The 19,598-nt window shown below is 30.7% G+C and overlaps 1 protein-coding gene across 3 annotated transcripts in view; it reads right to left on the bottom strand.

Moving 5' to 3' along the window:
* SANBR (SANT and BTB domain regulator of CSR) overlaps positions 1–19,598 on the bottom strand; it is a 47,237-nt gene that overhangs the window by 19,538 nt on the left and 8,101 nt on the right. For 2 of the 3 annotated variants that reach the window (XM_019717359.2, XM_019717368.2), the window contains exons 3-11: positions 17,516–17,699; positions 16,598–16,691; positions 14,417–14,655; positions 11,100–11,158; positions 9,553–9,713; positions 6,944–7,030; positions 6,727–6,837; positions 4,572–4,695; positions 1,936–2,088 (exon numbers count right to left, since the gene is read on the bottom strand). In XM_019717359.2, coding sequence (XP_019572918.1) covers positions 1,936–2,088; positions 4,572–4,695; positions 6,727–6,837; positions 6,944–7,030; positions 9,553–9,713; positions 11,100–11,158; positions 14,417–14,655; positions 16,598–16,691; positions 17,516–17,699 — 1,212 coding nt within the window. The remainder of the gene's footprint in view (positions 1–1,935; positions 2,089–4,571; positions 4,696–6,726; positions 6,838–6,943; positions 7,031–9,552; positions 9,714–11,099; positions 11,159–14,416; positions 14,656–16,597; positions 16,692–17,515; positions 17,700–19,598) is intronic. The other variant, XM_074332023.1, reaches the window with a different exon arrangement.

Here is a 19,598-nt window from a genome sequence, read left to right as displayed (position 1 = left end):
ATGATATATTTATTACAAACACATACACACATGCATGCACACACGTGCACACACACACCGATACAAACACACATGCACACACAAAGCATTATCATCATTGTTTTATACAGTGAATGTTCATTTAAATTTATCATATATTAATTTCTTTCCTTGGCTGTCATTCCTCCCTGTATCTCAAGAACATCTGTTACTAATTCCTTTGGCAATCAGTTTACTGGTTGCCAATTCCTTCCATTTTTCTTTGCCTACAAATATCTTTATTTTGCCTTCATTCTTAAAGGATATTTAAGTAAAGCATAGATTTCTAGATTGTTAACTATTTCTTTTGGCAAACTGAAGACCTAGTGGGCTATACTCTGGCTTCCATTGCTACTTCTGAGATGTGAACACTAATTATTGATGTTTTGAAAGGATTCTGTACTTTTACCCTCTGGCTGTTTTTAAAATGTTCTCTTTGCTTGTTGTTTCTTGCAGTTTCACTATGATATGTGCAGGTATGGATTTCTTATTACCTTGTTGGGAATCACTGGAATTCTTGAATCTATAAATTAATATCTCTCAATAATTCTGGAATATTTCAGCCATTATCTCTTCAAATTTTGCTGCTGGCCCATTCTCTTTCTCTTCTATTGAGAACCTCATTAGAAAGTTAGACCTCACAGGAAAAGACAGAAACTGTATGACTGCACTATATGAAGTACTTAGAGTAGTCAAATACTTTGAGATGGAAAGTAGAATGGCATTTCACAGGGGCTGAAATGGGGGGAACGGAATTATTGATTGGCTACAGAGTTTCAGTTTTGTAAGAGGAAATGGTTCTGAAGACTGGTTTCACAACAATGTGAATATATTTAACACTATGGAACTGTACACTTAAAAAAATGGTTAAGATGGCAAATTTTACTTTATGTTTATTTTACAAAAAGTTTTAAGATGTCAGACATACATTCCCTAGGTCTCTTACTTTCTTTTGTATTTCTCATCATTTTATCTCTCTGTTCTTCATTCTGGATAGTTTCTTCTGACTTTTATCTTTCAATTCACTAATTCTTCAGCTGTATGTAATCTGCTGTTAAATTTGTCATTGAGCTTAAATTTCTGTATTATTATGTTTTTCCATTCTAGCATTTCTATGTTTTTATTTAACCCCTTTGTCACTTTTTATAGTTTATAATTCCCTGCCAAGCTTGTGTTCTATCAACTTAAACCAGTAATCTTATTTAGTTTATAGTCTGTGTCAATAATTCTGTGGTTTGTTTTTGTTGTCTAAGTTCTGTTGTTCCCATTCTTAGTAACTTCTTTTCATCTATGCCAGGTTATCTATGTATGCCGAATATTTTATTTGAAAAATTGTTTGTAGAAATAATTTGAGGTGTAGAATAATGTCATCTTTAGATTGAAACAACTCACATACTCCTACTGAATGCCAACTCCTTAAGGAAGATTTCCTTGATTTAACACCAAGGTCAGACCAGCCTATTACAGATATTTATGGCCCTGCATACTTCTTTAAACATTTCTTTGTGTACTTTTTTCTCTTTTGATATTATTGCCTGAACTGTCAGCTCCATGAGGAGAGAAACTATCTCATTTTACGCACAACTCTCTGCCTTGCACAGTGTGTGATACAATTTTGGTGCTTTATAAATATTTGTTGTACGGATGATGAGGAGGAAGAGCTTTAAGTTCCTTTCATCACACACAAAATTTAATTTCATAACATTTTCAAAAGTGTTAGTGCCAAGGACTTTGACCTATAGCAATACTCACATATTACACCAAGATATATGTACAAGGACGTTCACTGCAACATTGTAATATCAATCCTACATGAATGTATTGCTTTTATACTTTAAAAACAATAAAAGGGGAAAATATTTAAATAAAAGTTTTAGTGAGAACTGTAACTACAAAAGGGCAACATTCAATATTTACCTTTGTAAGCTGAGTAGGATCAAACCGAAGAACCTTTTGGTTACAGCAGGGATAAATTCCAGTGCCCACAGTACTCAGTGAACTTGTTGCTGGAGGATAAACCACTGCTTCTGGGTGGTACTGACAATGTGAAAATTCTATACAGAGAAAAGCCTGAATAAAAGAAATACGTAAAGTCAATTACTATTCCCATAATGCAATTATACATCTCAAAAATACTTTACATATTATATGTTCTATTTATATAAAATGTACAGAAGAGGCAAATCTCTAGAGATACAAGGTAGATGTGTGGTTGCTTGGTCTTGGAGGTGAGATTGGGGGGGTGGCAGCAAATAGACACAAGGAGTATTTTTGGGATCATGGGAATGCATTAAAATTGGATGGTGGTGATGGTTAAATAGCTCTGTAAATTTACTAAATATCAGTGAATTGCACACCTAAAATGAATTAATTTTATGGCCTGTAATTACATCTCAATAAAGCTATTAAAAAGTAAAAATAAAACACTTTACTCAAAATTAAGATGAATTAAATTGATCTTGATATACATCTAATTTTACAATTGGCCAGTCACATAAAAAGTTTTCCAATGAAAAAATGAAATAAAATTGTGCCTCACTTGATTATTCTATAACATATTTTTAGAGTAATATTCAGCATCAGTATTAATGAAAACTATGGAGTAACTGAATCATTGGTGAAAAAACTTATCAAGATTTAATTATAAAATTAATAGTAAGGTTTCAGATATGTTTATAAGTCAGTAAAATAAAGAAAAGAAAATTAATAACTTTAAGCACTGATCTTGAACACCAAAGCAAAAAAGTATAGTTTATAATTCAGAATTCTTAGTTGTTACTTCCAATTATGATTTTCAAATGGTTTTAAATTAAAATTGTTTGAGTCTGATAAAAGTTATAAGGTGTACCCTCATACACAAAATATTTTGCATACAAATATTTTGAGTTTATGAATTCTCCATAATAAACATTAAATGTTACAAATCAAATCAATATTTAATTTGCTATGAAGAAGGGGAAAAAGATCCCTCAAATTATCTGTATTCTGACATGCTAAACAAGTCAGGTTTTAGAAACCTTAAATCCTTGATTATAAGTGAAACTCTATTGTGGAAAAGATCACTACATACCTATATAGTTTTTTAAAAAACAAAAACCAAACTTGACAATATCAAGTGTTAGTGTAATGTGGAGCAACTAGAACTCTCATGCACAGCTGGGAGGACTGAAAGTTCAGGGACTTTGGAAAACTGTTAGGCTAACACTTACCATGCAATCTAGCAATCCTACTTCTAGGTTATTATGCAAGAGAAATAAAAACCTATATTCACATGAAAGCCTCTAAGTAATGTTTATAGTGGCTTTCTTCATAATGGCCCCAAACTAAAAACATCTACAAATTACTTTGCTGGTGAGCAGATAAATACATTGTGATACATTCATACAATGGAGTAGTACCATGCACTAAAAAGGAAGAAACTGATAGATACAATGTGGATAAATTTCAAGTCCATTTGCTAAGAAAAAAAAGCTGGACTCAAAAAATGAAGTATGGTGTAATTTTACTTGTATGACATTTGGAAAAAATCTAACTGATAAAGACACTTAAACAGGTCGGTGATTGCCAGAGTCTGGGGTAGGAAAAGGAATTGACTGAAAAAGGAGCATAAGGGAAATTTTTAGGGTGATGGAAGTGGTCTATGCTTTGTGGTAGTAGTTATATAACTATATGTGTCTGTCAAATCTCATACAAGGAATGAATTTTACTGTATAATGGTAAATTTTACTGTATATAAATTTAACTTTAATAAATCCAATTGTTAAAAATTGTGGGGACGTAGGGAGTCCACTGGGTGTAAACTTACATGGTTTGGAAAATCTTACTCTGAAGGTTTTAATAAGCAGCGCTTCCTTCCCTTCCTGGGAGCAGGGATTTATAAAAAATTTTATGTGGAACACTGTGAATTTATAATGAGGAATTATTGTGACCTATAAAGATCTATTTATTCTATAAAAGGATATTATGCATCCTTTATTTATCCTATTACTTATTATATTATTATAACCTATTATTTATTTATCCTATTATTTATTATAGGTACCTTCAAATAGCAAGCTTTCTGGTGCTTTTATTATAGGCTTCATTTATTAAAAAATTAACAAAACCTTTTTGGGAATACAACTGTTATAACAAGAAGGGCACATATCAATAGTACCCTATCTGCAAAGGTATTTCTGGATTTCTAAAGAAATTTATGTGCTAACAGAGAAACAGTTTCGCTGGAAGTAATTAAAGGCAAATAAGAACTCTGTATTTTTTTTTCCCATTGAAATAATGTATTTGGTCACTTACAACATGTTGGTTTTCTAAAAGTTCAACAAGTCGTTGATTGTTTCAGTAATAAAAATGAAAAAGAAGAAACATAAGAAAAATTAAGTCTAATATAAGCAATGCTTAAGAGCACCATTGTTTTTGCCACTAGTTTCTTAAAAAGATGTCAGATATTGTCGAAATACATCTAACCATATTAATTAAACAGCAATACGAGTATATCAAAAGAGCCTGCTCTCAGTGTTTGCAGAGTAGGATATTAAAAAAACAAAAAAACTTACCTGATAACATCTTGAACAAGTAAGCCAGTTGACTGTTCCCCACAAGCGCCAATATACATCTCTCCAAGATTTTAATTCTTCAAAAAGACTATTCAAATACTCATGAACATCCCAAGTCTTATCTCTGGGGAAAAGATCTTCAATTGTTACACTATTTTACAAGCAAGCTATATAAACAATTGTTTACACGAATGTTTTTAAGTTTGTGGTTTATTTTCAGGAACATTCCCCAACTGATGGCTGTGGGATGGACTACACTAAACAGTAGATAAAATTTCATTTGGGAGTTTACTTTCTTTTTCTGGGATAACAGAAAAAGGTATGAAAGGTTTAATGTCAAATTATTTTGCTAAGCTAGATATAGGGTTATAAATTAAATATAGTTTGAGTAGGCTAACAGTTGGGATTTAGGCATATGTTGCTTAATGAAACTTTTATTCCAATTTTACATACTGTAAAATAAGTTGTTATTAATTATTGGTGCCTCTAAACATTTCATTAATGTATTAGTTCTTTATGTTTTCTGGTAGTTGAGTAATATAGTTATATACACTCAGGTATTGGTGGATAAACATTTTTAAGTTAAGTAATATAAACTTAAAAAATAGCAAAGGCTTAAAAACCGTATTTGCTATGGTCATATGTAACTCAAGTTCTTATTTTTTTCCAAGCTCTTCCCTTAATCTTTTCTAAGATTTGCTATTTTTGTCCTTAATTCAACAAATAACAAAATGCCATCATGTTATTACAAATTACACAGGCACATCTCTTTTAAGATATTTAAAGACAATTTAAAAAATGTCATCAACAGCTGACTTGCCGGAAAATACTTTGATTAGGACAACAGAAATAGATGTTGAAGTTCACATCCATTTTTTTTCACATAGTTACCACTGTCAGAAAATATATAGTATATAATAATTATTGCTGTCAGAATGGATATAACTTTCAAAACATAAATCAAGTCTCAAGACAAAAAAGTATAAAATACAATATAATACTTTATAATAACTAATGAAGAGTTAGTTATTACAATTACTAATGACAATTCCTTGATTATTGTACCGAGAGAAAAAAATGAAACATTTTAAAGTTGACTGTGTTATTCATAGTAGGGTCAAATGCATTTCTCTGTAGTTTTGTTTTAATGTTTAAAATATGAAATCTAACATTAATTGTAGGTTTCTTTCTTTAATAAAAGTGTTGTACATTTTTAATATTGTAAAAAGGACAAGCACAAATAAAATTAAAATCATCCATAATACTATCGCTCAAAAGTAACACAACAGATAACATTTGAGTGAATATGGTTTCAGTTTTGTTTTATAACCCGTTTTTTCCACTAAATTTACCTCTAACAACTTTCTAAGTATATATTCTTTTACATTATTCTCAAAAGCTGCACATTAAGAATTGATTAGATGTGTTTTATATAGATACACTATTGTATGGATATATTTAGTTCACTTAGTCATTTGGGTGTTTCCTTTTTTTTTAAATTTAAACAATATAGCAATAAATAGCCTTATTAAGTGCTTTCACAAATTCAACATTATCTCTTTGGAAAAATTCCTAACAGTAGGATATTGTCAAAACATGAATGTTTTAAAGTTTTTGCTTTCATGAGACATTATACCATTTTATAACACTCTACTTCCAACTCTGAAGGAGAACTGGTTTTGAACTTAAAGAGGAATAAAAAAAGACTATGTGGTAATAGAATACTGACAAAGTATGAAGAATAAATAGATTGTGGAAAATCCAATTTTGAAGACAATTTTCCTCATCACCAAAATTCATCTGAAAGTAAATTTGGTTCTCTTGTCAAATTCAACATAATATTTATTTAGATAGCTAAAATCTGTTAGTGAAAATAAAGCATTTTAATGGCACTGATCAGATACCTTTTAAGATAAATGTATAACAATTTTTACTATTTTTAAAGTTTAAAAACATAATGACATTTACCCAATTAATAAAATATAGCTTTTAAAATAACTGTTTTGAAAGTGGCATCTTCAACCAAAGTGGCATATTAAACCAAAGTTGGATAACATGACAAAAGATATTACCTTATTCCTTAGAGAAATAGTTATGCTTTTATAAATATGCTAGGAATTCACATTTTAAAAGCTATATTTTATTTTCACTATACCTTAAGTGAATGTAGACAATATTTCCATGTCGATCCACATTGATTTTTCCAGGAATACATGGAATTCTTCTGTCCGTGTCTTTTGTTAAAAGCTTCTTACACAAACAGCATCTATAACTCAAAAAAAGGTACAAAAAAATAAGAAAACTTAAATGTAGTAAAATTAAACAATTTAGCTGCATTGTATAGCATAGCAAAGAACAACACATCACCATACCTGTATAAGGTCGCTGCATTATTCCGAGAATCTGGATTCAAGTACTCAGGATCAAATAGTCTCTCAATCTTCTTACAAAAAAGTTTACTATTAACAACAAATGACCAACAAATTAATTTTCTATATCTACTTTACTAAATAGTGATGGAAACAAACTTAATAGTGATGAAATACTTAGTAGTGATTAAAAAACAAACACTGACCTGTCTTCACAAGTAGAAAATAAGATTAATAAATCCTTAAAGAGCCTCTCTTTGGGAATTTTAATACAGTTTTAGTGTTCTAAGTAAATAAACCTCCTAATGAGAACTGCTTGGTCAAGAATCTATTTTCACAAGCAAATTAAGTCTGATGAATATCTACCTCTATTTTAGTCCTTTGTTCCTGGAATATTCAAGATTGAAGATTTTGGAAATTTAACAATCCTGGGTCTACCGAAAACTCAGTATGTGATCTTTGACAACTTAATCTCTCTGAACTTTGTTTTCTCATCTATAAAATGGGGTTAATAATTGCAAACTCATAAGTTTTTAGGAGGGTTAAATGAGATAGTGTTTTTAAAGAGTGTCAGACACCGCATTAAGCAGTCAATAAATATTAATACTTTATTATTATGCATAATATGACTGAACTTTAAGTCTTCTAATTAATTAATTCTAATTAAACTAATTGTCATTAATTCCAAGTATACACCATTTCCATTTTCCCTCATGTAACATGTGCTACTAAAGGGCAGATCCAGATTTAGTGTCCTGATCCCATTTTCAAGTATGTAGCTCTTGAATAATTCCCCTTTGTCTCATTCCCCTGAAGGACCAAACTCTTGGATAATCCCCTACACTATCTATTTCTCCTACTCAAATGAATCATCTGGTCAGCAAATAAACATAATCTAATATTCCCTTTTTCTTAAAAAAAAAAAATCCTTTCTTGAGCTTATCTACCCTTAATAACTACTGCTAACTATTTCAGCAATCCTTCAGAGCAAAACATCTGAAAAAAAGTTATCTAAATCCAACTGGTCACATTTTTGTCCTCATCTTACTCTACATAGTAGCAGCATTCCATACATTTGATCACTTCCTCCTGTTTGAAACCCTTTCCTTCAACCCACTAGCTCCTTCTTCTCAGGCTCTTCTCAGGCTCTTCACCCCTCTGTTGAACTTCTAAATTTTGGATAGTCTTTATCATTACTCTCTTGCTAACAATTAGAAAATGAAATAAATACAAACAGCATTTACAACAGCACTAAAAAAATTAAATACCTAGGGATAAATTAAATTAAAAAAAAAAAAAGGAAAAAATATCTCTCCACTGAAAACATTGCTAAAATAAATGGAGGGTTATACCATGTTCATGGACTGAAAGACTCAGTACTAATAAGATGTCAAATCTTCACAAATTGATTAATTCTAGCAGGTGAGAGAGAGAGAGTGTGTGTGTGTGTGTGTGTGTGTGTGTATGAAAGAGAGAGAGAAAGAAAATAGGTAGGCTGATTATAAGATTTATATAGAAATGCAAAAAGACCTAAAATGACTAAGACAGCAATCTTGCAGAAAGGCAAAGCTGGAGAATTTAGGTTAATAGATACCAAAAAATAGTAGAAAGACAGTGTGCTACTGATACAAGTATAGACAAAGAAATCAACAGAACAAAATGGAGAATTCAGAAACAAAACTCACATATATATTCACCTGATTTAAAATAAAGGTAACTGCAATAAAGTGGAGAAAAGATAGTCTTGCTAGGAAATCTCATCCAGTGTCATGGTTTCAAACCTCATCTACTCTTATATTTTAAGCCCTGAACTCTGACCCAAACTTCCAACTTGTATATCCATCTACCTGCCATCCTACACAGATATCTAAAAGTATATTAAATATATCAATTTTAAGATTCAATCTCATTTCTTGATTCCCCTTACCCCAATCTTTCCATTTTCTGTGAATGATATACTACCATCCACTTAGTTGCTCAACCTTAAAATCTAGTCATTACTCTAGAATACTCTCTCCTTACGTCATTCCATGTGAAAATCTGTCAAATCTTTCTAATAACCTACTCTGAATCCATCTACTTCTTTCCAGTTCCACTGCTTCCACTCTAGTCCAAATCTTTTTGTCTCTCAACAGACTACTGCATTAGCTTCCTAATAAGTCTCCTTACTTCTTATATCCTTAGTCTACGAGTATTTTCCATATAGCAACCAAAATGATCTCTTAAAAACAAATCAGGTCGTGCCACTCCCCTGCTTCCATTCACACTTAGAATAAAGTGTACATTCTTTGCTAAGACCTAAATAGCCCGTAAGTGATATGACCATTGCTGACCTCATCTCATACCACTCTTCCCCTTTATATAAAAGCCTATCTTAATAATTTTTCACATAATTCACTACCACAATAAGCTCATATGTACATTATACAAAATAACTAACTTAATTACTAATTTTTATCTTGAGCTATCAGCTCTGGATAAATTTTACTTCATTTAAAATAAAATGGAAATACATTTGTAAATATATTCTAAAAATAAAATATCTTACTAAAATGAAATAGAAATAATTTATTTCTTCTAAGAGAAACACTAGATTAAAAATTAAGAATTACCTCCTAAACTTATCTTTCTTGTCCTTTAAATCATCAACCTCATTGTGTGTGAACAGATCAGCTATACATGTAAGAAGATTTGCATTAATACAGTTCATGTTGCATGGGGTAGCTACTATGGCATCCATATTTTTGTGGCAATACTGAATACATTGTTCAACCTAAAAAAAAAAACCACAGAGTAGAAATAAATGTTGAAAATAGTAGCATGAAGGATAATATCACATCAATACCTTTCAAAGACAAAAACACAGTAAAAGCCTTATCCATATATTGTTAGGAACTGGGTTTTGCCTATTTGGGTTAATCTACACTGTTCCAAAGTGCTCTAGCAGGTCAAATTTTGACAATCATATGTGCATAGCTAGAAAAATCATTTTCAACCTTCTTAAAATATTTCAAACAGTAATGCGATGAGCATCTTTCATGGTTCTGGCAGGTATAAATCTTAGTCCACAAACTCAAGTATACAGGATATGTGACTTCCTATAACTAAACTTAGGGGCAATTTTATGTCTCCATTTCTCTGAGTAGCAGAAACATAATTTCCATCACTTCAGGTTTTCTCGGTTGTGTTGTACTTGCTCTCTGACCTTCTTTCTCTTTCTCCAACTTGAGGCATATTTATTTATGTTTTGAGGTGGATTTGTGTTCTGAGGAAAACTAGCCTAGCTAATCATGTATTGTTCCAAATATTTTGCTTATGGCATAAAAATGATCATTTAGGGCTTAGATTTCAAAACTCAAAGGTTAAGGACTCTTAGTTTCTGCTTTTTTTCTGTAACCTTTCTCTGAAGCAATTAATACTAGCAACTGAATGGGGAAAGGACTAAGAAGTAGAAAGAACACAGGGAACTATCAAACTTCACATCCGTTAATATAGCAAAGGAGTAGTCTGTCCTGTGTAGTTTTACCAGGGGCTAAAAGTAAATATTTATTTAAAAACCACGAAAATATATAAAACATTTGAATGATAAAGAAATTCATTAAATAAAAAGAAGAAAAACAAGTCTATTGATTGATACGTATATGTATATATCATGCTTTTATGTTTCATCAACTACTTTTAAACAATAGACATGAGCACCTCATTTACACATACAAAATTACATTGTTTAATAGTTGGGTATTTATTCATCTTAATTCGTTGAACTATAAATGAAAGACACAGATAAGCCAAGAAATTATTTAAATAGCAAAACAAATATATTCCAATTAATTTTCATTTAATTTGGTTTTAGAGCAAATTCCCTTTTAGGGTAAAGTTAATTGTTTAGTTTCCTCTAACACAACAGAGAGCTACTCCTTCAGGATAAATTGCTTGCTTTATAGGCATCAAATACAAATGATACATGGTAGCCTTAATAACCTTCCTCAACAGAACAAACCACCTCCAAATATGAGCAATTCATTCTAACGGAATCACATGCTTGCCTTAAGAAGTACTTCAGAAAGATGTCTTAGAATTTTCTAGACACTTGAAGGAAAAATCAAGTTATATGTTAAATCAAGCATGGGTGAACATAAGAGCTTTTATTCATACTTACTAATGAATCCATTTTCAAAAACTCTGAAGAAATAAGAATTGAAATGACATTTCCTGGCTCTAAAAAAAAGAGCAAAAAATTAAATTCTCCTTTTGCTTTGTACCACAACCTCCTCAGAACAGGCTCCGTCTCATCTTAAAAAAGGATGTTACTTTAATAAGAACAATTTATTATAACCTACTATGGCTTATATATATGAAATAAAGAAAATACAATTTAAAACTTAGGGTATAGAGAAAACGCACAGTAAGTTTGCCCTGGAATTAGATTCATATCAAGTAAAAAGACTCCAGATAAAGATATGACAAATGCAAACTTCTCCTTAACTAAACCATGGAAAAAGATAATTAAAATTGAGGATATAATTAAAAAATAAGTGAGAAAAATTTTAAATGATTAATGAGAGCACTTGCTATTAGTGAAGTTATTTCAAAAGGAGTTCAATGCTTGTTAGAAATAAATACTTAATGAAAAAGATTCTGAAAGATAACATAAGATTTACCACTATAAAAATGCTAAATTTACTTCCTAAAGGCAGCCTTCAGATGCTTATTCAGGGAAAGTGGGACACTAGCGCTAGCGGACACAATTGTTTTAGTAATGCTGTCATCTCCTCTGAGGTATAGTTAAGAAAAAAAAAGAAAAAGAAAAAACTGATTTTTACCATTATAGTACTAAAATAATTCTTCTAAATAAAGAACTATACAGAAGATGATTAAAATATGCAATCCCAATCTTTCCTTAAATAGAAATTCTAGATTAAAGGTTCTCAAACAGAAATGGTGACAGGAGGAAGGAACTGGTAAAAAAAGTTCCTCAGGAAACTGTAATATGACCCATCTAGTTAAGACCCAATGTCTGGATTATCAGAGATTCAATTAAATATTTTGGTAGTTTTGTTAGAATAAAGATTGCATTTATAAAGTTTACATTTCTAGTCACTGATTTAAAGTCAAAGATTACTTTTTGCTCTACTTCTTTTATTTTTATTATACACATAAACATGCTGAATCAAACAACAAGTTTTTTTCTCTCTACATATTTTGATTTTTATTTCACACATACATATCACATCTGGGTGAATTGAAATCTCTGGACTCCGACTGGCTTAAATTTTTGACTTAGCACTCTTGTAATTTTTATTTAAGGGCCACCAGAAACCTTTTCCATTAATTTGATCACTAAAGTGTAATAAATTATAAACTTCCTCAAAAACTTTCATACTGTCAGTATAGATTTATTTACTTGTAGGAGTTTAGAAATATTTTGGTACTGCTATAAATAGCAATTCTAGTACACAGAAAGACTTTATTAAATCACAAGTGTGATTTCCTATACAAGTCTATGCCCAATGAAAGATTACTTGGTAATCATTCTTCCTGTCATCTACAATACTAGTTCTCAAACTTTTAAGATTTCAAAGACCTTTTTTCAATCTTAAAAACTGAGACTCCTAAAGAGCTATTTAAGAAAAAAAAAAAAGCTATTTCACACCCCCCCAGGGGGTGATATAAATATATTTTAAAAGATACCTATGCAGTCAGTCTCTAGTGAAGAACCAGCACTGAGGACCCCCCATAAGAGCTTTTGTTTATTTGGGTTATATCTGCCAGTATTTACCACATTAGAAATTAAAACAGAAAAAAATTTTAAAATTCATTAATTCATTTAAAAAGATCAGTAAGAAACTCATTACATTACTATATTTTTATGAAAAATAACTCTATTTTCCAAAATGAAAAAAAAAAATTAGTGAGAAGAGTAACAGTGACATTTTTGCAAATTTCTTCAATGTCTAACTTATTAGAACAGAGCTGGATTCTCATATCTGTTTCTACATTCAATTTGTGGGTAGTTTTCTTTGATGCTACATCAAAACTTGATAAATCATAGTTTCTTATAGGTTAGTTGCAATGGGATCTGAAATCATATTAATCAACTTTACCTATCTGCTATCTCAAAATCCACTTATTTATCTTGTGCTTTGAATGGATCTTTAACCCAGGCATGATGTGTGTTTTTTTTTTTAACATAATACACTGGTCATTTGGAAAATATTGGTTCACTGAGTTATATAGATCTTCCAAATGTTGAAACATTTCATTGTACAATATATATTTAAAAAAATAATTCACATTTGTTAATATGACCACGGCCTCATCGGAAAAGTCTTTAAATATTGAGCTGTCAAGCACATGAAAGCAGACATAAATTTTCCAAAACTCTAATTCTCACTTGAAAGCTTGAATTTTAGCATTGGCAACAAATACTTTCAGTTGTTTCCCTTTAATTGACAAGCTCACGTAATTCATTTTTAAGAAAATATGTGTCATATGTCTAAGTCTGAATAACCATAACTTGTCTGTCAGTCATTCTTCCAAGTAAAAATGGCTTACTTTTTTTTTTTTTTTTAAACTTTTATTTCTCTTAAGTCTGTTTTTCCAGGACCCATCAGCTCCAAGTCTAGTAGTTGTTTCAATCTAGTTGTGGAGAGCACACCTTACATTGGCCCATGCAGGGATCGAACTGGATACCCTGGTGTTATGAGCATCGCGCTCTAACTAACTGAACTAACTGACCACTCCAATTTTTAAAAAAGCTGCTATTAGGTTGGTGCCAAAGTAACTGAGGTTTCTGCTATTGTTTTAGACTGCAATTACTTTGGCACCAACCTAACAGTTTAGCTTGCAACTCAAACAACTGCACAAGCGCTCTTCCTCAAGACAACCATCATAATCGTACTTTGGTGTGCAGCAGAAGTGTACTTCTCATGTCATCTCATAGAATATTAAAAAGACATATACTCAAGCATCAAGAGTAAATAGAATTAGTAATTTTTACTGCTGCATCAAGGACATTCTTAAGTGAAACTGGATTATTTTCTTTTTACTGTGAGCACATGGTGAAGAACACAGTGACCACTAGCCCCAGCCTGATGTGTGCTAAAAGCACCAGTAGTTTTACCCTCCTTTACTTCTTCACCACCTGAACAAATGTCAACACAGAGAGAAAGACAAATAACATCTTGGTACTATGATGTAAATTGTCTTGACCTGATGAATCCTCTAAAAATATCTCCAGGATTCCAGTGGTTCATGTACCGTACAATGAGAACTGATCTAGAAACCTGTCCAGTTGCCATTAATTCACTATAATTCACTAAAAAAGGATAAGGTATCACTTTCCTAAAGGTTGGTTACTAATCTGAGCATAAATATTAATATTCAAACAATTTCCCACATTTTGTGTTTGACCTGAAACAACTACGAGGTGACACACAAATTTCACTATAAAATAAGCAATAGATTGTCTTTTACCTAAAGTGGGCATCTCACAATCTTTATTCTCCTTAGTGTTCCTTTTAACATATTTTATCAACCAGTTGAAAATGTGAACGTCACAATGAACTGAAATGTCCACCTCTTCCCAGCGCTGGGCATCCATTGATAAATATTCAGCAAAGTACTTCATTTCTGATATCAAAAGATCTCGGGGACAAATAAAATCTTCTTTCAAGTTTTTTGCTTCATCACATACATGGATCACCATGTTTGGCCTTTATAAAAAATGTTACACAGAAATGAAATTATTAGAGTTTTAGAAGAGGAGCCAAGAATATTGACATTTATTGGAAGTATGAGAACAAGATGTTTTTGAAGGTTTTGATCACAGATCATTTTTATAGGATTTACATTCAGAATTCTTCACAAGTATTTTGCTAATCCAATCTATTAATATATCTTAAATTATGACTAATTTTAGTTAAGCAACTAAGAAAATAAATAAAAATACTTTTATTATGAGACTCATAATTATTTTGAAGTTATAAGTAAATTATAAAGTTTAAAAACATAATACCAATTCACAAGGAAAAATTAAATAATACATTCTAATTCTTGTGATGAACATAAAACAGCACTTTTACATGGCTATGGATATGAAAAGGAGATAAAGATTAAATACTAAAATTTTTTTTACTAGTAATGAATAGGAAAAACAGTTAAAATTATTCATTAAAGAATCAAAAAATTAGCATGGCTACTTAGTTATTTTTGACAGCAAGAAATCTTGTCTCTAGGCATTGATTAAATATAAATTAGTAAATGTAGTTAAAAGAATTCTTAAGACTACAATGTGCTTATTTATATATTTTTAAAATAATTTAAGAATAAGCTTAGATAACACTTCAGAAAGATTGCTTCAAAAATTATATACTCTTTGAATGTATTTTCCTTTGAAAATGCCATCACCTCCAAAAGAAACATCAGTGTGATCCACACCTGCTTTCATTTAGTTACAAAAGGAAGAGATTAAATAGGAAGAGATATGCTGTCCTACAATATGAATCTAATGTATGTTTAATTGAACTTCATCAATTTCTAACACAAAAAAATTACATTTGAAATAAAATTGGGAAACCAAAACAAGGATTATTAATCAATGCTCTGTCAAAGGAATTTAATAACTCTTCACAAATTGTCCTTCCACAGAAACTTCAATAAAATATAAACAGGTAATGGCTGGTATAAAGAAGCATAAAGTTTCTGCGGCTTTTGAACCACAATATGAAATACTAGATAATTCCAGTAAAAAAATTATGTGATAAAATTTTTGTGCCACACAAACAAACCCATAATTTAAAAATCTATGTGAATAAACTAAAAATCACTGAACTATACACTTTAAAAAGGTAAATTTTTTATTGTGGTAAAATATACATAACGTAAAATTTGCCATGCTAGCCATTTTTAAATGTACAGTTCAGTGGCATTAATTTAATTTACATTGTTAGGAAATCATCACCATCATCTATCGCCAGAACTTTTTCAAAAGGGTAAATTTTATGGTATGTGAATTATACAGTAATAAAACTATTATAAAAACTATCAAAACTGAAAATACACAAAGGAACCATTAAAGACAATGAAAATGTTCTACATCTGCATTTCGGTGATGTTTACATGGTGAACTTATTTGTTAAAACTCATCAAAGTGAATACTTAAAATACATGCAGTGTATTGTATGTAAAATATACAAAGCAATACAAAACTCTCAAAACTTGCAATATACTGAACATATATTCTAATTTTTAAATGTTTCTATAATGAATAAGTATATTTAAATACATAGTTCTAAAATATATATCCAGTTGTTTTAAGTTGGAGATCTAATGGCAGAGAGTTTCCTTTGGGTTTTAAATTTTACTTTTCAAAGTTTTATGTAGATGTTATTTCTAATATTTAAAAAATGAAAATGAATTTTTAAAATGGAAAACTAATACAATTTATAAATAACACAAATAAGCCTTATGTTTAGCTATCAAGCAATTATTTATAGTTCAACATATGAACTAACCTGATTTCAACTGTTTCAGCAACTGTGCAATGTGAAATTTCCTAAATGATGGTAACTGATGTATACAACACCAATCATATATTTTATAATTTAAAGTTGATATTTATATTAAGTCTTATCTAGCAAAGAACCAGCTTCCTACCCTTCAGATTCTTCAGTCTTTTCTCCACCATTACGAGTAGTACAATTTTCACTTTCTGAAGAACAATTCCTTGTGGAAGCTATACTATGTCTTCCTTAAATACAGAAACAAACACATACAAAAACAAAGGGGGGCAGGTTAGCATTTCTAGCTCAGAACGGGTTTTTACTTATTGAATAGTTACACTGTAAATGTATGGTTTCCAAGGCTAGTTAAAAATGGTATTTTGTCATGTGGAATTTCTGCTAATATTTCTAAAGATATATGGAAGAAAGAGTCTAAAAAAAGGACCACAAATTGCTAAAGTTATGCTGATGATTTAAAAAATACTGATACGGTGTGTATGGACAGGAGTCAAATGTTCAAAAGTCAACAATACAGGTTTCTCCTCCTGAAGTAAATTTTTACATCAATACTCTGCTGCTGCTGGAATTAAAATAATTCATTACACTCTGAGGGTTTCTAAAACCAGTTATTATCTCCAAAGTAACTGTGGGAAACATCTTCTCTACCTTGCCACTGTGTCATCTGAAGCTATTGTTGACTGCAATAAAGGATAGCTGTAAAAAAAGATAACACAAGAGACAAGCAGATTCCCTCAGTAAAAAAAAATTAATTAAAAGGTGTAGGTTAAATCCCTTTAAAATTTATGACATAATGAAGCTAACAGAATAGAGTAGTAAATATTGATATAGTAAAGAGGTTTTTTCTGGTAATAGTGTTTGACCTGTCTATTAACATTAAAAAACTTTTTTCAAATATAGACAAAAAAAGACAAATTTCTAAAATTCAGGAAGATACACATACTAACAGATTTTTCTACTAATGTTTATATTCGCCTTTAAAAAATGATTAGAATACATAATATTTTGCAGAATTATCATAATAACAAGCAGTGCATTTTGTTTAAAACTTTACCTGTTTTGGAAACTGCATCCTGACCAACTGAAGTCTCCTGAAATTCTCCCTGTATGTCAAGAAGCGAGGATTTGATATAAGTAGCTAAAGATTCAACAGGACTCTCTCCAGCCATTAGGGAACTATACTGGTTGTCAACAGGTGAGCTTCCACTGCTCTTCAGTTCATCAAACCTTTTTGCACACTGTAATGATATACAAGAAAGAAAATGCAGGTCTGGATTTTTTTTTAATTAAAAAATGAGAAGCTATTTTCTTGCCTACTATTTGAAGATACTTTTCTGTAATTATTTTTTGTAAGTGAACAGTAATCTATTGGGTAACATCTAGAAAATCAGCACACATTTCAATACACAAAGCCTCTAATTTTTTTCTTTTTTAAAATTCAGGGTAGAATTGTTTTTAATACACTTTAACTCAAAGGCATGTTGATGTTCTTGTAGAAAAATGAAGAATGCCTTTATCAACCATATTGCCCTGTGGTCTGCATCTATTATCATTTGAAAACTTTAATAATTTATTTAAAAACTTGGCTTATATTTTTACATTAACTGAGTTTCCACCAGGAATAAGAACAAATTCTGACCTTCAATGGATAGTAAACCAAAGAGTATCTGATTTGTGACACTAGATTTGCTTTATTAATATGATGAAGACTTTGTCCCTACTAACAGTGAGGTTCACCTTGCACAAAATACTGTAGTAACACTTCATGGCACATATTTGGGCATAGTTATCCTTGCACAATGTTTTCCCCTAACCTGTTAGTCAGTCATGAAATCAATTTAGAAGATCCAGATTAGCAACTGAAAGAAAATAAGTAGATTAGAAAATATCAAGAGTGCACTAAGCATAGTAAGACTTAGTATTCCTTCATGAAAATGTCCTTCCTATGTGTGTACTACATTACAACATAAAATGCTTTCCTTACTATGGATCTTGATCAAACAACACTGCTATAGCATCCATTTTTAAATCTCCATCAACAATGTGGATGGCAAACTCCACAGCAGACCAAGTAATCTGGGAGGTGCAAAAGGAGAAAAATGTGTACCTCACATTTTGTTTAAACAAACAATTACATGATTATTCATATGCAAAAGAATGAGGCTGGACATCCTACCTCACACCATTATAAAAATTAGCTCAAATAGATCAAAGACTAAATATAAGAGCTAAAAGCATAAGAATCTCAAAAAAAACCCCACAAAAAGCACAGGTATAAATCTTCATGACCCTGGATTAGGTGATAGTTTCTTAGATATGACACTACAAGCGCACACATACACACACACACACACACACACACACACACACACACAAAACAACAACAACAAAAAACAAAGAAAAATTAGATAAACTAGACTTTATCAAAATCTAAAACTTGGTGCCTCAAAGGACATCATCAAGGACATGAAAAGACAAACCACAAAACAGGAGAAAATATTTGCAAATTATGTATCCGACAAGGGAATTGTATGTAGAGTATATAAAGAACCCATCCTAGTCAATAATAAAAAGACAAGTAACCTAATTAAAAATGGGCAAAGAAGATTTATAAAGGGCCAATAAGCACATAAAAAGATGCTCAACATCATTAGCCATCATTTCAGAAAAATGAAATCAAAATCATAATGAGTTACAAATTCACACCCACTAGGATGGCTATAATAAAAGAGACAGATAATAAAAGTGTTGGCAAGGATATGGAGAAATTGGAACCCTCATACACTGCTGGTGGAAAAGTAAAATGGTGTAGTCACTTTGTAAAAATTAGTTACATTATTTCAGCTAAGTTAAATACTTATCTAAAAAAACTTAATTCATCCTTTCTCCACTTTCAAAATGCCAACAGGTAATTTTCAAAATAGATAAAAAAATTATAATCCAGAAGATTAAGTGAAAGAACATTCAAGAAACTTTTAAAAAATAACATGCTTTGTCCATCACATATTAAAACAATATTGAAAATAAGTCAATATGAAACTATCAATAGGATTAGATGAAGAGGTCAATGGATTAGAATAGTAAATCCAGAAATAGATCTGAAGGTGGAAGTTTCAATCTGTAATAAAGAATTAAAT

The sequence above is a fragment of the Rhinolophus sinicus genome, linkage group LG05, assembly GCF_036562045.2.
Source record: "Rhinolophus sinicus isolate RSC01 linkage group LG05, ASM3656204v1, whole genome shotgun sequence".
In the NCBI taxonomy this organism is placed as follows: Eukaryota; Metazoa; Chordata; class Mammalia; order Chiroptera; family Rhinolophidae; genus Rhinolophus; species Rhinolophus sinicus.
The sequence above is the reverse complement of the archived record's forward strand: the minus strand, read 5'-3'. Positions and strand labels throughout refer to the sequence as shown.